The sequence below is a fragment of the Balaenoptera ricei genome, chromosome 2, assembly GCF_028023285.1.
Source record: "Balaenoptera ricei isolate mBalRic1 chromosome 2, mBalRic1.hap2, whole genome shotgun sequence".
Lineage (NCBI taxonomy): Eukaryota > Metazoa > Chordata > Mammalia > Artiodactyla > Balaenopteridae > Balaenoptera > Balaenoptera ricei.
Window position 1 is genome coordinate 156,166,295 of NC_082640.1, and position 16,165 is coordinate 156,182,459.

The window sequence follows — 16,165 nt, forward strand, 5'->3', positions numbered from 1 at the left end:
TGGGGAATGGACAGGAGGAGCTTGGGTGCAGAAGGCTGGCTTTGATTTGAGTTTGAGCTGCTCAGGGCCTACATTCTTCAGTGTGCTTTGCTAAGTACTCCAGGCTCCCATGAGGAGGAGCAGGAAGCTCGGCAGAGTGCGGTTTCTAGAAAGTCTGACAATGAGATGTGGAGCTCAGTGCAATATATGGCAGCCTTTCAGCAGCTTTCAGCCGAGTATGTCCAGGTTTGGATCCTAAGACCGGACAGTGAGACAGAGGAGTAAAAAGAAATGACGCCACTGGTTGGTTCTGTGGCTAAGGATGTCCCTAGCCCAGGCTCAGCTTTAGATAGAAACGTGAAATATCCTTTGCAACTGGTCATGGAGTGGAACATATGTGTGTGTTCATGCCTAGAAGTTAAAATGTTTCTGTGATCTACAAATGTCCTAGATCATTGGCAAGTCTGGGACCTTGGAGGATTGATGGGGGTGGTGGGGGAGTGGAATGGAGACCATGTCAGCTTGGAAGACCTTCCCAACACACTCATGGAAGATCTCGTCACTCTACAATGTGTTCAGGGTCATCCTCAGATTTCCACGGCACCTGTCCATTGGGTGACCCCACCCCTGGAGAGCCTGGAGGCACCCTGGAGCTCTCTGGATGGAGGAATTCAGCCTCTGTTTGATGAGAAACTATTAGAAAGGGTATTGAAGCACACATTAGACCCATTACTTTCTTCCCCATGTGAAGCAGAGTCTCAGCAAGCTAAAACCTGCTGTGGCTCAGCTGTTTCCTCTAAAATGGTCTCTGTGGTTTGTTTGGCATTCGTTTGTTGATTTACCCCCTTTAAATCTTCTTCCAGGGAAGCAGCTGAGAAAGGCCTGGCTTGGCGCATGTTCCTCACCTCCTGGGATAATATTTTTATTCCTGGATGGAGTGGCTCAGCGCCTCTGGACTCTGACCACTCGGCCTCCCAGCGCAGGAGGCCCTGGTTGACTCCTGTGAGCTGATCTTCCATAGAAAGGAAGCAAGAGGGTGTTGGGACAAAGTGGATATGGGATGAGGGAGATGGCTCAAGCCTTGATGCCTCAGGCTTTTAAAAAAGCTGTTAAAAAGTCTGGGGGTTACACTCCAAGTAACATACTCTCTTTGCCCAGACGTTATTTTCTCTCTTCTTCTTCTCCTTCTTCTTTTTTTTTTTTTTCCAGAAATCACAGCTCCCACTCTCTGGATTAAGCACTTGGTAATCAAGGACTCCAAATTGAACAATACCAATGTAAGAAATTCAGGTAAATAATCTGCCTTGGATTATGTACTAATATGTACCTGATCTGTCCACGGGTGCCATATGGTTGCTTCATGACTATCACTGTGTGGGCTTGGGCAAGTCATTTAACAAGTTTGGCCTTCAGTTTCTTCCACAGCTGTAAAATGCGGAGATGAGATGGGTTAATACCTTCCAACTTTGTCTTCAATTAATAGCTTAGAGATCGTCTTTCATGAGTAGTTGATCCTTTTAGCTAAAAAAAAGTTTGATGGTATGTTTTAATATTTTAATTGACTTTCTATATGCCATGCAGAAGAATTTGAAAGAAGAATGGCTGGGCATAGAGAAGTTGGACTTCAAACCTTAAGAGCCTTGGATCTATGTGTTTTTAAGGCTCCAAATAGCTGCCTCCAATCTTATCTTTTCTGGTTTGATCTTTTGAGGGTCTTGTGAGTGTTCAGGTTTTGGTACTGGCTGAACCCTTGTAGAAAGGTGGTAATTTCTGAAGAGTGATCAGATTAGAGTTCATTTACCATCAATGAAAACCAAAGTTGATAAAGTTCATTTACCATCAAAAGAGATCAGATGTCCATCGACAGGAAAATGTATTAACAGATCCAATCTGTATCTCTATCGGGGGGGAAATTATCCTTCTTTCAGCCTCAGACTTCGTTGTGAGAAATGCTACTTGGCATATTTATGCCTGGTTGTGGAATTTAGCCATATCGTCGTTTCCTGATAGATAGAAAGGACTGTAAACTAAAGATACATCCCTTTCACCTGGCAGGCAGGGTTTTGCATGACCATTAATGAATGAGTGTGCTGTCCTTGCCCCCCTTTTGGTTTATCTGTATAGTATGCCAGCTTTGTCCTAAAGGTCGTGGGGACTGGAGTGCACGGAATGGTTTAGACCATGAGGTGAAGTCACATAGTCCTGGTTGATTTTTTCTGCTGAGTACCTCGGCATGTGTCTGGTTCCCTGTCTGATAGAAGCCGGAGGAGGTGTGGGATGCTGGGGTGGGAAGGAGCCCATGTGACGTCCCGTGGGCCAGAGTCTTTGACAGAACAGTGCCATGGTTAAAACACAGGCATTGGAATCAGCAAACCTGGGTTCTCGTTCTGGTTCCAACACTTAGTAAGTGACCCAGTCAAGTTAAATGCCTGCCCCACCCCTGCCCTGGCCACGCCCACTGAGCCTCAGTTCTCAGCCAGGATCCTAGTCTCTCCCTTAAAGGACGGTGAGTAAAGATTAACTGAGTTAGTCTGTATGGTACTTAACCAATGTCTGGCTAAGTGAGAAATAGTAAGTGCATGATAAATTGTAAGTACAATTGTATTTATTATTATCATCATCATTGGTAGGGAAAATGGGAATATTAACGATACTTCTTCTAGTGAGAATTCTTCAATCAAGAAAGAATTTGTGATTGTCACCCTAAGCAAAAACATCTATTAGGAAGCTTCTTAGATCCTTCCTCCACTCCCCCTTCACTGTTAGGCAAATATGATAAGTCAAAGAGAAGTGGTTTTGGTGCCTGTGGTATCTGGAAGTGATATCTGCAAAAGGTCCCCGCATTCCCTGAGCCCCCAGCATGTCTGCAGAGCCCCAGTAGGAGGCTCAATTCTCATACGGTGACCAAGGGGTAGATAAGAGGGAGAGCTCTCTCTGAAATTACACAGCACCTTTTGCCTGAAGCATTCGTTTGACATTTAGCAACTGCTTCCATGATTTTTTTCCGCCTGCCAGTGGTTAATTTCTCTACCTAAGTTATACTCTGTGAAGGCAAGGGCTTTACTGCCTGTCTATTATATCTATTAGAGAATCTAGCTCAACCTGTTTGCTTTGGAGAAGGATGAGGAGAAAAGATCATCATCAGTAAAGTCAGAACCATCAGTGTCATCATAGCTAGTCCATATCAGCTGTGTGTTATCTCATTTGAGCGTCACCATAACCCTATAAGTATTGTTATTATCCCCACTTTACAGATGAAGAGTCAAAGGATGAGAGAGAGGAAGTAACTTGTCCTGGGTCACAGCTAATAAGTGGTGGGGCTGGAGAAAATGATTTCTCTTTGGGAATAGAGTGCCTATCTTCTTGGGCTGTATTCTCTGTGTATAGTAAAGTGGCAGTGTCAAGTTTGATGATGTTTGCTTCCACTCAAGTCCTTCCCCTTCCCACTCCTTCTTCCCCTGTGTAGTTTCCAATTGCATGAGTATGGGATCATATTGAAAAATGGTTTCCAGGAAGGTACAATCCCCTTCCTTTTGTGAGAGGCACCCAGCCACCTTTATTTTTTCCTGGTTTGCCCCAGTTATGTCTGTAAGTTTAGCATATAGGACAGGATAGTTGGAGGAGAGCTAAAGGTTCCCTGGGAGTAACTGAGACCAGCAGTCATTATCTCAGATTGATACCATAGGCGTTTTCTAATAAACTAGGGACATTCTCCATCATGATCAGGTGGTAAAACTGACTGAGTGCCTGTCAACCTTTTTGATGTAATTAGGTGTGAGGGACACTGTGTCACATAGGCATGTAACAGAGGTTGGCAAATGGCCACTTGCCTGATTTTGCAAACAAAGTTGTGTTGGAACACAGCCATGTCCATTTCTTTACATACTGTCTATGGCTGTTTCCGTGCTGCAACCATTGAGTTGAAGAGTTGTGACAGAGACCGTCTGGCCTGCAAAGCCTAAAATATGATCTGATTCTTTACAGAAAAAAAGTTTGCTGGCCCTGTTATATAAGATTGAAGTAGAAGCATTTGGATGGGAGCGTGTGTCCGGGGGTGTGTCTTTCTCACGTTTTGGGGCCCCTTTCCTAGAAGTAGGGACTGTGCCTCCTGAGATGTTTCCTGACATGCCTGGGGAAGCCTGCATTAGCACAAAACTCTTTAGGCAGCTCACATAGCACTTTCTGCTCTCACGTGAGCTTTAATATCCTGTCCTGTGCGTGCTCTCACAAGTGGGTTGCCCAGGAAGCATCCTGAGGCTCGGCCTTCATAGGTCGGGGGTAGGGAATCTTTTGTATATAGAAGAGATCAACCATGTAATGGTAGAAGCATGGGCTTTGGTATCAGGCAAACCTATAGACCTGGCTTCCGATGCTTGCTTCCCACTGAGAGGCTGGGTTACCTTGAGAAAGTTAATTAACTACCCTGAGCTTTGATTTCCTTACTTATTAGTTAAAATCATTAATGCCTTGCAGGATTTTTCTGAGAATTCAATGTATCTAAAATGCCTGGCACATAGTAGGTGTACATAGTAGGTGAATTATTGAAAAAAAACTCAATGGAATGTCCTGATGTATTGTGCTAGCCACTTTTCACATGATCTCACTTGGTCTGATGAGAAGTCAGATAGACTTGTACGTTAACTTGGGTCTGGGCGGCTGGCTCTGGTATGGATTAGAGCCTCTGAGTCAGGCCCCTGGGACACTTTCCCATTAGAGTTTAATGAAAGATTCTGGGTCGAGGAGAGCTTCTGCCCTTGCCTCTGGGGAGGTTGGAGTGGGACTCTGAGAGCCGACTGAGTGAGAGCTCTTCTCAGCTTTCTCTCTCTCAGAGGCAAAAAGGCATCCCAGTTTCTTTTACACCCCAAACATCCTTCTTTCACACTCAGACCCTGTGACGCCAGGTTTGTCTTCTGGCCTGGGGACTGTTGATGTTGGAAAGGTTCCACTGGGCAGCTGAAGTTTTGCAATAACATGACACATATGCCTGCAGACTTATCCTGTCTCCTTCCCTCCTCCTGGAGGTTTTGGCCCTTATTTTTAAGGCTTTGTCATGTGTTCATCATGGTCAGTGTCTCTTTCTGAGTATGTGGCGGGCTCAGCGGCAGCAGGTTTGCCTGTTGAACTTCTGTTTGATTCTCGCCTCCATTGTACCAGGGGTTCTTCTTGCAGCCAGGCGGACAGCACACCTGGCGGCGAACATCCTAGAATTTGAGAGCCAGCATCTTCTCCTATACACGTTGGCCAGAGACTCTGTTCTGCTTTTATAAGAAAACAGGAACTCTTGCTGAGTTTTTGGTATCAGGAGCTAGTGACGAAGGCATTTCTCAATATAACTAGAATTTCAAAAAACTGTAATCATCTATAATACATCTTAGAGAAGAGAGTAAAGAGATTAAGGAAATGACAAAAATTAGGCTTCATCTCATCCTTCATCCATATCTTACTGCTTTGGATTTTACTACATGCAGGCACTTTCCCACGGCTGTGATTGATAAAAGTCTTGTTTTTTTTCTCTTTCTGTATGACAGAACTCTGTGCTTTCTCCTCTGGGTAAATGCCATCTCTCAGGAAATGTGGTCACGTGAGCCTTCGCTCTTTTCTTCTTGCAAACCATGCCCTCAAGGCATGTACGAAGGCCCTTTGCCTCTGTCTCCGCCTGGTTCCCTCCTGTGGCCACTCTGAGGTCATTGGACTTCCCTTCCTCCCCCCCATTTCTTTCTTTCCTTTATCTCCATCTTTTCTAGTTCACTTCCTTCATGATCTGATCTGGGACTCCAAGAAGCCCTAGAACCTGACCCGGTGTGTTAAATCCAAAAGGACCACGCCTTTCCTTCCTTACCTCCTTGCCTGGCAGACCCTCCTTCTGTAATCTGTGAATGCAGCAGCTGGTGGTAACTCTGCTCCCTGGAAACAAGCCATCAGCGGGGACGCAAGGTGGAAATGCATTTCTTATAAGTTCTGCCGTGACAGTGACCCCTGTCCCCCTGGTAAGTGAGAGTGTTTGCCTCTCTCACCATCCACGTCACAAGTAAGCTGTTTACAGCATCCTGCCCTGACCTGCCAGGCTCGGATCGGTGCTCTTCTAGGCCTGCTTTGGGCCCATTGGTCACATTTTTGATGCTCCTCCCTCACCTGGAAGCTCCTGCTGGGATGGCTGCTGCCAGGACTGGGATTTGGGGTCACGGAGGCAACAGCGCCTCCTGGCTGGATCCCCCAGCCCCCAAACCAGTGCTCTTGGCCTGCCCAGAAACCGCGGGGTGATGTAATAACCTTAGGCCTGGAAAAATAAACAGTTCTAGGGGGAAACCAGCGGTAGCTGTTGTAAGCAAATACCTCACAGCCACCTGGAACCTCGCACACCACGTGGCTGGAAGGAAGAACGAGTCATCCACGAACGTTAGCAGCCGCGGATGGGGCTGGGCTCGTGTGCATTTAAAATACCTGTATAAAACCAGATCCTTGATGTTTATGTCTATCATTGGCCTTCTGGACGTCTGCCCATCTATCTTATGCAGGTGTCTTGGTCCACCAGGGCCAGTAGAATAGAGCCGGGGACAGGCATGGGTGGCCATCCCTATGGCTTTCTCCCTGGCAACAAAGGCCTTTCTCAAGTTCTCCCTTTGCCAGGAGGAGCTGAAACACATTCGGAGGCCCCAGAGAGCCTTGCTCCACAGTCCATCTTAACCTGGTTTTAAAATTAGTTTTCCCAGTGGCCTTGCTCCTGCACCCCACGTTGTCTGCTTGGAACACGGAGGTGCAGGGGTGGCTGGGAGGGGTCTGGAACTTGCTCCACCAGCCGAGATTTTATTGAGTATGTATGCTTTGTGGCGTTAAGAGTAAAACCACCACATCCCAATGTTCTCCTTTTGGCCTCTGCTGCTAAAAAAACCTAATTGAAGGCCCTGCCGAGGTATTGTAATTGGCTTCTGCCAATTTGCTAGAAGGCAACTGCTATCTCTGCTTTGGTCTGAGGGTCCTCATTCTGTGTTTATTTGTAAAATGGCTTTGGAAGTAAGCAGGGTATATATCTTATTAACACACGCACATCGGCAACAACATTATTGTTTGGGGGATGAAGTGTGAAGTTATGATACTTTATTTGACAAATTAAAAAATATCTCTTCCATCTCCCCACCTTGGCCCCTGACCCCGCCTTCCTTCTCGCCTGAATTTTTATTTGCTAGCTCTTGTCCTTAAAGGACAGAGCTTATCAGGTCAAGGTCAACAAAGTTACTGAGAAAAACTAGAAAGACGCCAGCTTGCCACTTCTCAGTACTTCTCGTTCCAAAACCACTCTGAAGCGTTTCGTATTCTTTTTGGTGGAAGGGTCATATGAGCTCACTTAATGGCATGAGTCAGGAGAGATGGAGCCTTTTCTAAAATTTGAGTGGCTGTGAGTCAGTGATGCTTTGGGGGAAAAGTTTGAAAAAAGTGCCTACATACTATATTGGGACAATCCATCCTAGAAGAAATATCTTCTGTAGAATTTATATCTTGTTTTCCTCCACTTCTCAGTTTCCGTCTGTGTGGGAAGGACTAGGTCACTGCTTCAGACAACGGTGAACCGTGCATGGCCATTTTAGGTGCCCCAGGGAGAAATTATTTAGACAGGCTGGTTGGTTTGTAATTGTCCCTTACACCCCCTCACCCACTACACTTCATCCCAGCACCGTGCCCTATTTACAGAGCCCCCTGCAAATGCTCCTGTGAGTGGGTGCTTTGGGGACGTGGGGCAGGCGTTGTTAGTTTTTTTCTAGGGGGAGCCTCTGAGCCACAGACGGCTGGACACAGTATGACCGTGGAGGGGGTGCCAGGCATGGGGGCGAATCTGAAGGCCCCCAGCAGCCTTGCCCCTCACTCAGCCGCTTGCTGGTGCTTGGGCTCCCCTGGGGCGGGGGAGGCTGAGCTGGATCCCCCTCTGAGCCATGGGGAAGCTCTGGGCTAGACTGCCGGCCATGGGAACCAGAGCCTCTAGTACCACCGCTTCATTCTATTTTTTATTTTTATTTTTTACATCTTTATTGGCGTATAATTGCTTTACAATGGTGTGTTAGTTTCTGCTGCATAACAAACTGAATCAGCTATATGTATACGTATATCCCCATATCTCCTCCCTCTTGCGTCTCCCTCCCACCCTCCCTATCCCACCCCTCTAGGTGGCCACAAAGCACCGAGCTGATCTCCCTGTGCTATGCGGCTGCTTCCCACTAACTATCTATTTTACATTTGGTAGTGTATATATGTCCATGCCACTCTCTCACTTCATCCCAGCTTACCCTTTCCCCTCCCCGTGTCCTCAAGTCCATTCTCTACGTCTGCGTCTTTATTCCTGTCCTGCCCCTAGGTTTGTCAGAACCATTTTTTCTTTTTTTTTTTAGATTCCATATATATGTGTTAACATACGGTATTTGTTTTTCTATTTCTGACTTCCTTCACTCTCTATGACTGACTCTAGGTCCATCCACCTCACTACAAATAACTCAATTTCATTTCTTTTTATGGCTGAGTAATAGTCCATTGTATATAAGTGCCACATCTTCTTTATCCATTCATCTGTCAATGGACACAGGTTGCTTCCATGTCCTGGCTATTGTAAATGGAGCTGCAATGAACATTATGGTACATGACTCTTTTTGAATTATGGTTTTCTCAGGGTGTATGCCCAGTAGTGGGATTGCTGGGTTATATGGTAGTTCTATTTTTAGTTTTTTTAAGGAACCTCCATACTGTTCTCCATAGTGGCTGTATCAGTTTACATTGCCACCAGCAGTGGAAGAGGGTTCCCTTTTCTCCACACCCTCTCCAGCATTCATTGTTTGTAGATTTTTTGATGATGGCCATTCTGATCGGTGTGAGGTGATACCTCACTGTAATTTTGATTTGCATTTCTCTAATGGTTAGTGATGTTGAGCATCCTTTCATGTGTTTGTTGGCAATCTCTATATCTTCTTCGGAGAAATGTCTATTTAGATCTTCTGCGCATTTTTGGATTGGGTTGTCTGTTTCTCTGATATTGAGCTGCATGAGCTGCTTGTATATTTTGGAGATTAATCCTTTGTCAGTTGCAAATATTTTCTCTCATTCTGAGGGTTGTCTTTTTGTCTTGTTTATGGTTTCCTTTGCTGTGCAGAAGCTTTTAACTTTCATTAGTCCCTTTTGTTTATTTTTGTTTTTATTTCCATTACTCTAGGAGGTGAGTCAAAAAGGATCTTGCTGTGATTTATGTCATAGAGTGTTCTGCCTATGTTTTCCTCTAAGAGTTTGATAGTGTCTGGCCTTACATTTAGGTCTTTCATCCATTTTGAGTTTATTTTTGTGTATGGTGTTAGGAATTGTTCTAATTTCATTCTTTTACATGTAGCTGTCCAGTTTTCCCAGCACCACTTATTGAAGAGGCTGTCTTTTCTCCATCGTATATTCTTGCCTTCTTTGTCAAAGATAAGGTGACCATAGGTGCCACCACTTCATTTTAAATGAGGAGAAGGAGCCCAGACTAGTAAGGACCTTGCCCAGGGCCACAGGCCCATCAATAGCTGTCGTGTGCCAAGGCCTCTACTTGGTGCTAAGGGGGCCAAGGAAAGAAACAGAAGGAGCATCTAAGGAAGGAGCTGACCATCAGGCAGTGGTGTGTCAAAGGCAGGGGTGGAGGTGTGGTCCACCCCAGAGGGGAGGGATATTCTATCACAGACATTGTATTGAGTTGCTGACATAGTGATCTTAGAAAGTAGACTGATTCTTAGTTTTATTATTATTTTTTGAGGTAAACTAAAGACAGTGTGCCCCTCATTGCCTGTACCTAGAGCAGACTCCCCCCGCCACCCCGCCCTTGGTCATCCCTGCAATCCACCTGAGAGACTGGTCATTCACGGGGATGGGTCAGGAAGGCCGGGGTTGCTCTACATGGACTGAGGACACTGCTACCCTAGACCAGCTGATAACCTACCGCTTATCAACTGACTATGGCGCTGGGTTCAATGCTTTACATATACTATTGTGTTTCATCCTCACAATGACCCTGTGAGGCCTGTGCTGTGGTTACCCTACTTTTACAGGTAAGGACCTGGGACTTAGAGAGCTAAAGTAAACAGAGCTAACAAGTGGTGGAAGCTGATCCATCTGACCCCAAGCCCGTGCTCTTGACCACTGAGCTATTCTGCCTCTCTTCTGATCGTTGTTGACTTCCGTGAGCAGTGACAGAAACTCCCACGTGCCAGGCCTGGGCTGGAGCGTGCAGGGGCAGGAGTGCTAGGCACTTACTCTTGCTCTCAGCCTTGGCGAGGAAGCCCAGGTATCCCCATCTCACCCTGACTCCTGCTCCTAGAAGCTCTTCCCTCTGACTGCTGGCGTTCCCCCTGGTGTTTGGGAACAGCCGTCCCACTGAGCTTTTACACCATCCTCATTTCTCCTTCTGGACCAGAGCTGAACAGCATCTCTTCACTTGGCCAGTGAGTTCATCAGAAGGGGTGCCCTCCTCCAGAGACGTGGTCCAAGGTCCCTTTGTAGGTTAAGACTGGGTGATGATGTTATCTTTTTCACATCATTTGCCTGCCTACTCTATGGGGGAAAGGGCCTTTAGATTAAATTAAATGGAGAAACCCATTCCAGTGGAAGAGGTGACATTTTAGCTTTGCGCATATTCTGTTTCTATTCTCACTCCCTCCACCCCTACTTGATACACACCTGAGCACAATTTTAAAGACTGACTTTGTTCTGTTTATCAGGGAGTCTGCCTCTTCCCTGCCCTGACAAGACCTCTCTTTTCTTGGCCATTGTCTGTTCCAAAGGGAGCCCCGAGGAATGGTTCTTTGGGGTCCCCTCCTCTTCAGGGTGTTCTCGGAGCCCCTGGATGACTCTGAGACTTGGGGATTGGTGATGGCCCAGTGGCAGCTTGGTGCCAGACATGACGGGAGGGCAGAAAAGCAGTCCTCCAGGGGATGGGTGCTGAACCCTGTGTGGCCAAATGAACAGAAAGGGCTGTTCAGTGATGTCCTGTGAATCACTCCCCAAGATCGTGCACTCTGCAGCATCTCCTCCTTGGAGACCACATGTCCAGTCCCTGGGCCAGTCCCTTCCCAAAAAGAGGGAAGTCAGTGCCTTCAAGCCTGGTCCCTCTGGTCCCTCCTTTTGTTCCTGCAGTCTCCTCTTCGGCCAGATTCTCTGCAGCTGTCCCGACCGTGCACGCCACTCATGCCAACCCAGAGGCTCCCGAGACAGGAGCCATGTGATTTCTTACGCCTCTGGAATTTCATGTTGTGATTCAGGAAAAGTTGTTTTTAACAGAAGGCTTGTTATTTTGGGTTATCCTTCAGCATTTCATTCATTTTTGATAAGAGGCTAAGTGGGTGTGGGGTATTTGAAGGGGCTTCAGGGTAACTGTAGCCGACACAACGCTAGTGTTTCCCTTAATATTCTTGGCCCAGTGGGATGATTCCTTTTGCAACGAAACGTAGATAAGCTCCTCTTGTTTTTCAGGCGGGTGACTGTGTATTGATTTTTCCCTTAAGAAAATCTAGTGCTGGATGGTCTGAGGATTGAATGTGGCATTTCCCAGGATGAGTCAAAGGGACACATTTTCTTCTTCTGGCCTCTGTGGTCTCATCCCCCATAACTTGGCCTTGACTCCGAGGTGGGTGGTCCCATCTCTGAGGTGTCAGGCTAGAACAGAATCCTGTGGCTGGGGATGGAACAGCAGAGATTCAGCAATAGAGGGGTTCTTGGGCTAAATACTCTGTGGATCCTTTATACCCAAGACTCCGTGGTTCTCCTACGAGTGAGGTGCTGTAGGTCAGGGATGGGTGCGGGGAAGGATCAGGAAGTATGCGATAGGGTCCTTGCCCTCAGGAGCTTGCAGTCTTGTTAAGTCCTGGTGCTAAGGGTGAGGGGTCCAGGAGGGGAACAGATACTCAGACTCAGGAGAGAGAGGCTTTGCTCTAGGTGGGACCCCCAGGGAAAGCTTTGGGGATGGAGGAGGCCCGGAATGAGGGTAAGTTAAGATCTTGTGGTTAGTTCTTTCTTCTTGCTATGTGTTACAAAACTTTTCTGACCTCTCCAGAGCCTGCCATGGTACCAGTGCACACCCAGTACCAGCCTGTGTGAGAGCCTCGGGCCAGGAAGGCCCCTGACCCCCTCTGCATCCTCTCCGTGAGCCCTAATCTCCTCTGTTACTCAGGATCCCACATTAGATCTGCGACGCCAGGAGCACCATCCTCTCTCAGGACATTGCCCTCAGCCCTGTCAGCACTCCACTTCCCTTGTCTGTAGTATAGGCAACGCTTAGTCAGGGCAACCTGAGAAGCTGCCCTTAATTAGCAACTGAGCCGCCACTCAGAGGAGAGCTTCTGGTTCTTCCTCTGGGAAGATTGCATCATTCATCAAGGCATATTCCCAATACATGTCTCTATGACCCATGACTCTTCTCAGCTTTTCTGTGTATGGTTTTCTGTAAGATTTGGCTTTTTTCTTGGTCTCATTTTTCACAGGGACCTAGTGATGGTTAATTTTAGGGGCCAACTTGGCTAGGCCACAGTAGCCAGTTTGGTCAAACACTAGTGTAGACGTTGCTGCAAAGGTATTATTTTAGATGTGATTAACATTTATAATCAATTGACTTGAAGTAAAGCAGATGACCCTCTGTGATGTGGGTGGGCCTCGTCCAATCAGTTGAAGGCCTTAAGAGCAAAACCTGAGATTTCTTGAAGAAGAAGGAATTCTGCCTCCAGACTGTAACATAGAAATCCTGCCTGAGTTTCCAGCCTGCTGGCCTGACCTATTGATTTTGGACTTGAGACTGCCCCATCACTCTTACCTGAATTTCCAGCTTGCCAGCCTGGAGCCAATTCCTTAAAATAAATCTCTCTCTCTCTCTCTCCATATATATATCCATCCATATCCATATCTATATCTATCTATCTATCTATCTATCTATCTATCTATATATATATTTTAAATCTATCATCTATCTATCTATCTATCTATCTATATCTATCTATCTATTTTTTTCTATTGGTTCAGTTTCTCTGGAGAACCCTGACTGCTGGTGATCTTCTCTGACTACTGCCTTTTCTCTCCTCCCATCTCCCCTGGCCTCCATCACCATAAGGTTCCCCTGCTCTTTCTCCCAAGAGTTCAAGATATGACTGGCTCACCAATACCTGCTCACTCAGGTGTTGGGTTACCCAGCATCCCAGCTTTTTTGTCTGCTCCTTCCTGCAGCAGCTTCTCCTCCGGAAGGCAGCAGCTGGAAAGAAAGACCAGTCCAAGGACCTGAAACTCGAATCTTTTAATGTTTATGTTTGTTGGACATTTTTTTTTTTTCTTAAGTGAAGAAGAAAAAAGAAACAGATGATAAAGGAGAAAAAGTTCCCAGAAACAAAGGATAAACTGTGGGCTAAAATCAAAATTGGGGATTAGCTGAGGGTTGAGGTTGTCCATGCCCTTTGCTCCTAATTACCACAGGTCACTGAGAGGCACAGAGGCAGGGGCTGGCCGTAGCAGACGGGGCTGTCCTCCATGCTCCTCCTGTCTTGGTTGGACACCTGAGAACCCATGCCCTGGGCCTGCACACAGGGTTTTCTGGCTCAGCCCAGTCTCCCTCTCCCCGGTCCCCCTCCCTGCCCACTCCCACCCGGCCTTAGCCCTGCTTTGCTCGACTGCTGTGTGATTGTTGGGATAGAGGGCTGTGTGCTTTCCGGTGGCAAGGGCTGGACCACGTTCTCATTCCTTCCACAGGCTACTTTTCTGTTGTGTTTCTTCTCTCAGGCAGTCAGAGTTTTGTGGGTGAGATTTAAACCACCCACTGCCAGGTGGGGAGTGAACCGGTTCTCACTTGTTCTCGGAATAGGATTAGAGGGGCTGGGTGAGCATGGGTGTGTAAGAACGTGTGGCGAGGTATTCCTGTGTCGCCCTGGGCAGCCCTGATATTTCCCTCTCCCCCGCTGTTTATGTCTTCCGAGTATTTACAGATGGTCCTGGCCCATTCTCATAGTTATCAGGCCGGACCTTCTAATATTGTCATCTTTCCCTGAACTTCCCTGAGCAGAGATTGAATGTTTTAGAACAGTGGGTATCCACTTTTGAGGAGCTTCCTCTCTGAACCAGTGGTCATGAAGAGGCCCTTGAAATAGATCCCCTGGCTTGCATTCTGGAAGGTGACTTCTTGGTATCTGGAAAATCTGATAGTTGTGAATTTTAAGATTCATTTGGGAGGTGACTGAGAAGGGCAGAGAGTGACAGTGGCCCTAAGGATGGGGCTGGCTTCTGGGTCTTCAGATACAGAATAAGCTTATGCCCCCTGGTATGTACCGATTAGTATTCGCATGAGGTCTGGAGAAGCACTGAAGGAATAATTGGTTGATTGATCGATTGATTGATTGGCCGAAGGGTCTGAGAGGGCTACAAAAATACTTATGGGGTAAATTGATAAAGAGTTGAGCAAGTCTAAGTGTTTCAGTTATCTATTGCTGTGTAACAGACCACCCAGAAATATAATGACTTACAACAAGAATAATTTATTCTTTCTAATGTGTCTGTGGATTGACTGGGTGGTTCCTTGACGGATTCTACCTGCACTCACTCCTGGACTTGTCCAGCTGGAGGGTCAGCTGGGCTGGGGTGTCCAAGATGACTTCACACACATGCCTGGCAGTTGGTGCTGGCTGTGGGCTGAGGGGCTCTGGTTTTCTTCCATGTGGCCTTTCATCCTCCTGAAGGCTGGGCTGGCTTTCTTATGTGGTGGTCTCAGGGTGGATTCCAAGAAAGGGAAAGTGGAAGCTACAAGGCCTCTTCAGGCTGAGCTCTGGAAACCACACACTGTCACCCCCGGCCTTTCCATTGGTCAAAGCAAATCAGAGTCAGCGGGGAGGGGTTTACCCAAAGGCATGAATACAGGGAGATGCAATTCACTGGTACCATTTTGTAACGATCTACCACACCAAGTAAAAGAAAAACATAGGTTAGATTAAAAATCAGTGTAGCACATGGCAGTGAGAGCTGATATTAAAGAGGGGTGAAGACCATGGCCTGGGAGCAGACTGCCTGGGCTGGAATCCAGGCTCTGCTACTTCCTAGTTGTTGACCTTGAGGACATCACACAGCCAGTCTGCTCAGTGAGGATAATAATAACACTTATCTTAGAGGCTTGTGATGAGTTTGAAGTGAGTTAATGGAAGTGCCCAGTACAGAGCTGGGCACACCATAAATACTCAGGTAGCTGTTAGCCTTTATTATTCACGTTACTGTCTGTAAATGGTGGGTGAGTTACAAATTTGGCCTTAGGTGTTCCAGTTCCGAGTCAAAGAGGGAAAAATACGAGGGTACAAGGTTTGGAGTGTGCTTAAGCTGAGAAAATCGTTGGTTCAGAAGAAGCAGTGCTGTTTCAAACGGATAAGTACATGTTTTTACACATTTGCTTTCAAATGCAGCAGATTTGGGGCAGTCTACAAAGCGACTGGCCTGGCAAATCTTCACACCATAAAAATAAATGTATTTTTCCCGGAAAGCAAATAATTAGAGACAGTAACCTCTGTCTAGAGTTCAGCAAGACAGGCTTGACTGTCAGAAGTCCTTGACTGGAGCCCCAGCCCTCCTCTCTCCGGGGTGAGTGAACTTGGGAAAATTCATGAATCCCTCCACGACTCAGCTTCCTTGTCTACAGAATGGGCATAATAACGGTGCCTACTTCACACGGACGAAGAGATTAGGCAAGTAAAGCCCTTAGTCTATCGCCTGCCTGGCACTTGCTCCTCAATGAATATTTGCTTTGACTATTAGTAGTATAAAGAGGATTTTAGGGGAGATTTTGTCTCTGTTGGAAGACAAACTCTCTGTGTTTTCTTCGCAAACAGTTAGTGCTATGATTATAAACCTTTCCTGTCTCTTTCTTAGAGGAGCACTTGAACTTGCAGGGATCGTCATAAAGTAATAAGCAAGCAAATAAAGAAGAAAGTAATAAACCCTGCATTTCACCTTTTCTCGAATTCCATGCTAACCCCCAGTTTTTCCAAATTATCGAGCGTCGCCATTTGTATGGTTTTTAGTATTCTCCGTGGAACTCCGTGCAGCCTCTATGGAAGCAGGCTACAAACATTTCAGAACAGCCTTCAAGGACTTCCAGAAATCTGTCGACAGTCCCCAAACCACAGGTTCCCACCTCTCCTCGGCTGGCTGGTCTCCACATTCCCGCAGTTTC

At 46.6% G+C, this 16,165-nt stretch overlaps 1 protein-coding gene across 4 annotated transcripts in view; it reads left to right on the forward strand.

Annotated features, from left to right (window-relative positions):
- SMOC1 (SPARC related modular calcium binding 1) overlaps positions 1-16,165 on the forward strand; it is a 152,919-nt gene that overhangs the window by 114,932 nt on the left and 21,822 nt on the right. For all 4 annotated transcript variants that reach the window (XM_059915768.1, XM_059915765.1, XM_059915766.1 and 1 more), the window contains exon 7: positions 1,189-1,269. In XM_059915768.1, coding sequence (XP_059771751.1) covers positions 1,189-1,269 — 81 coding nt within the window. The remainder of the gene's footprint in view (positions 1-1,188; positions 1,270-16,165) is intronic.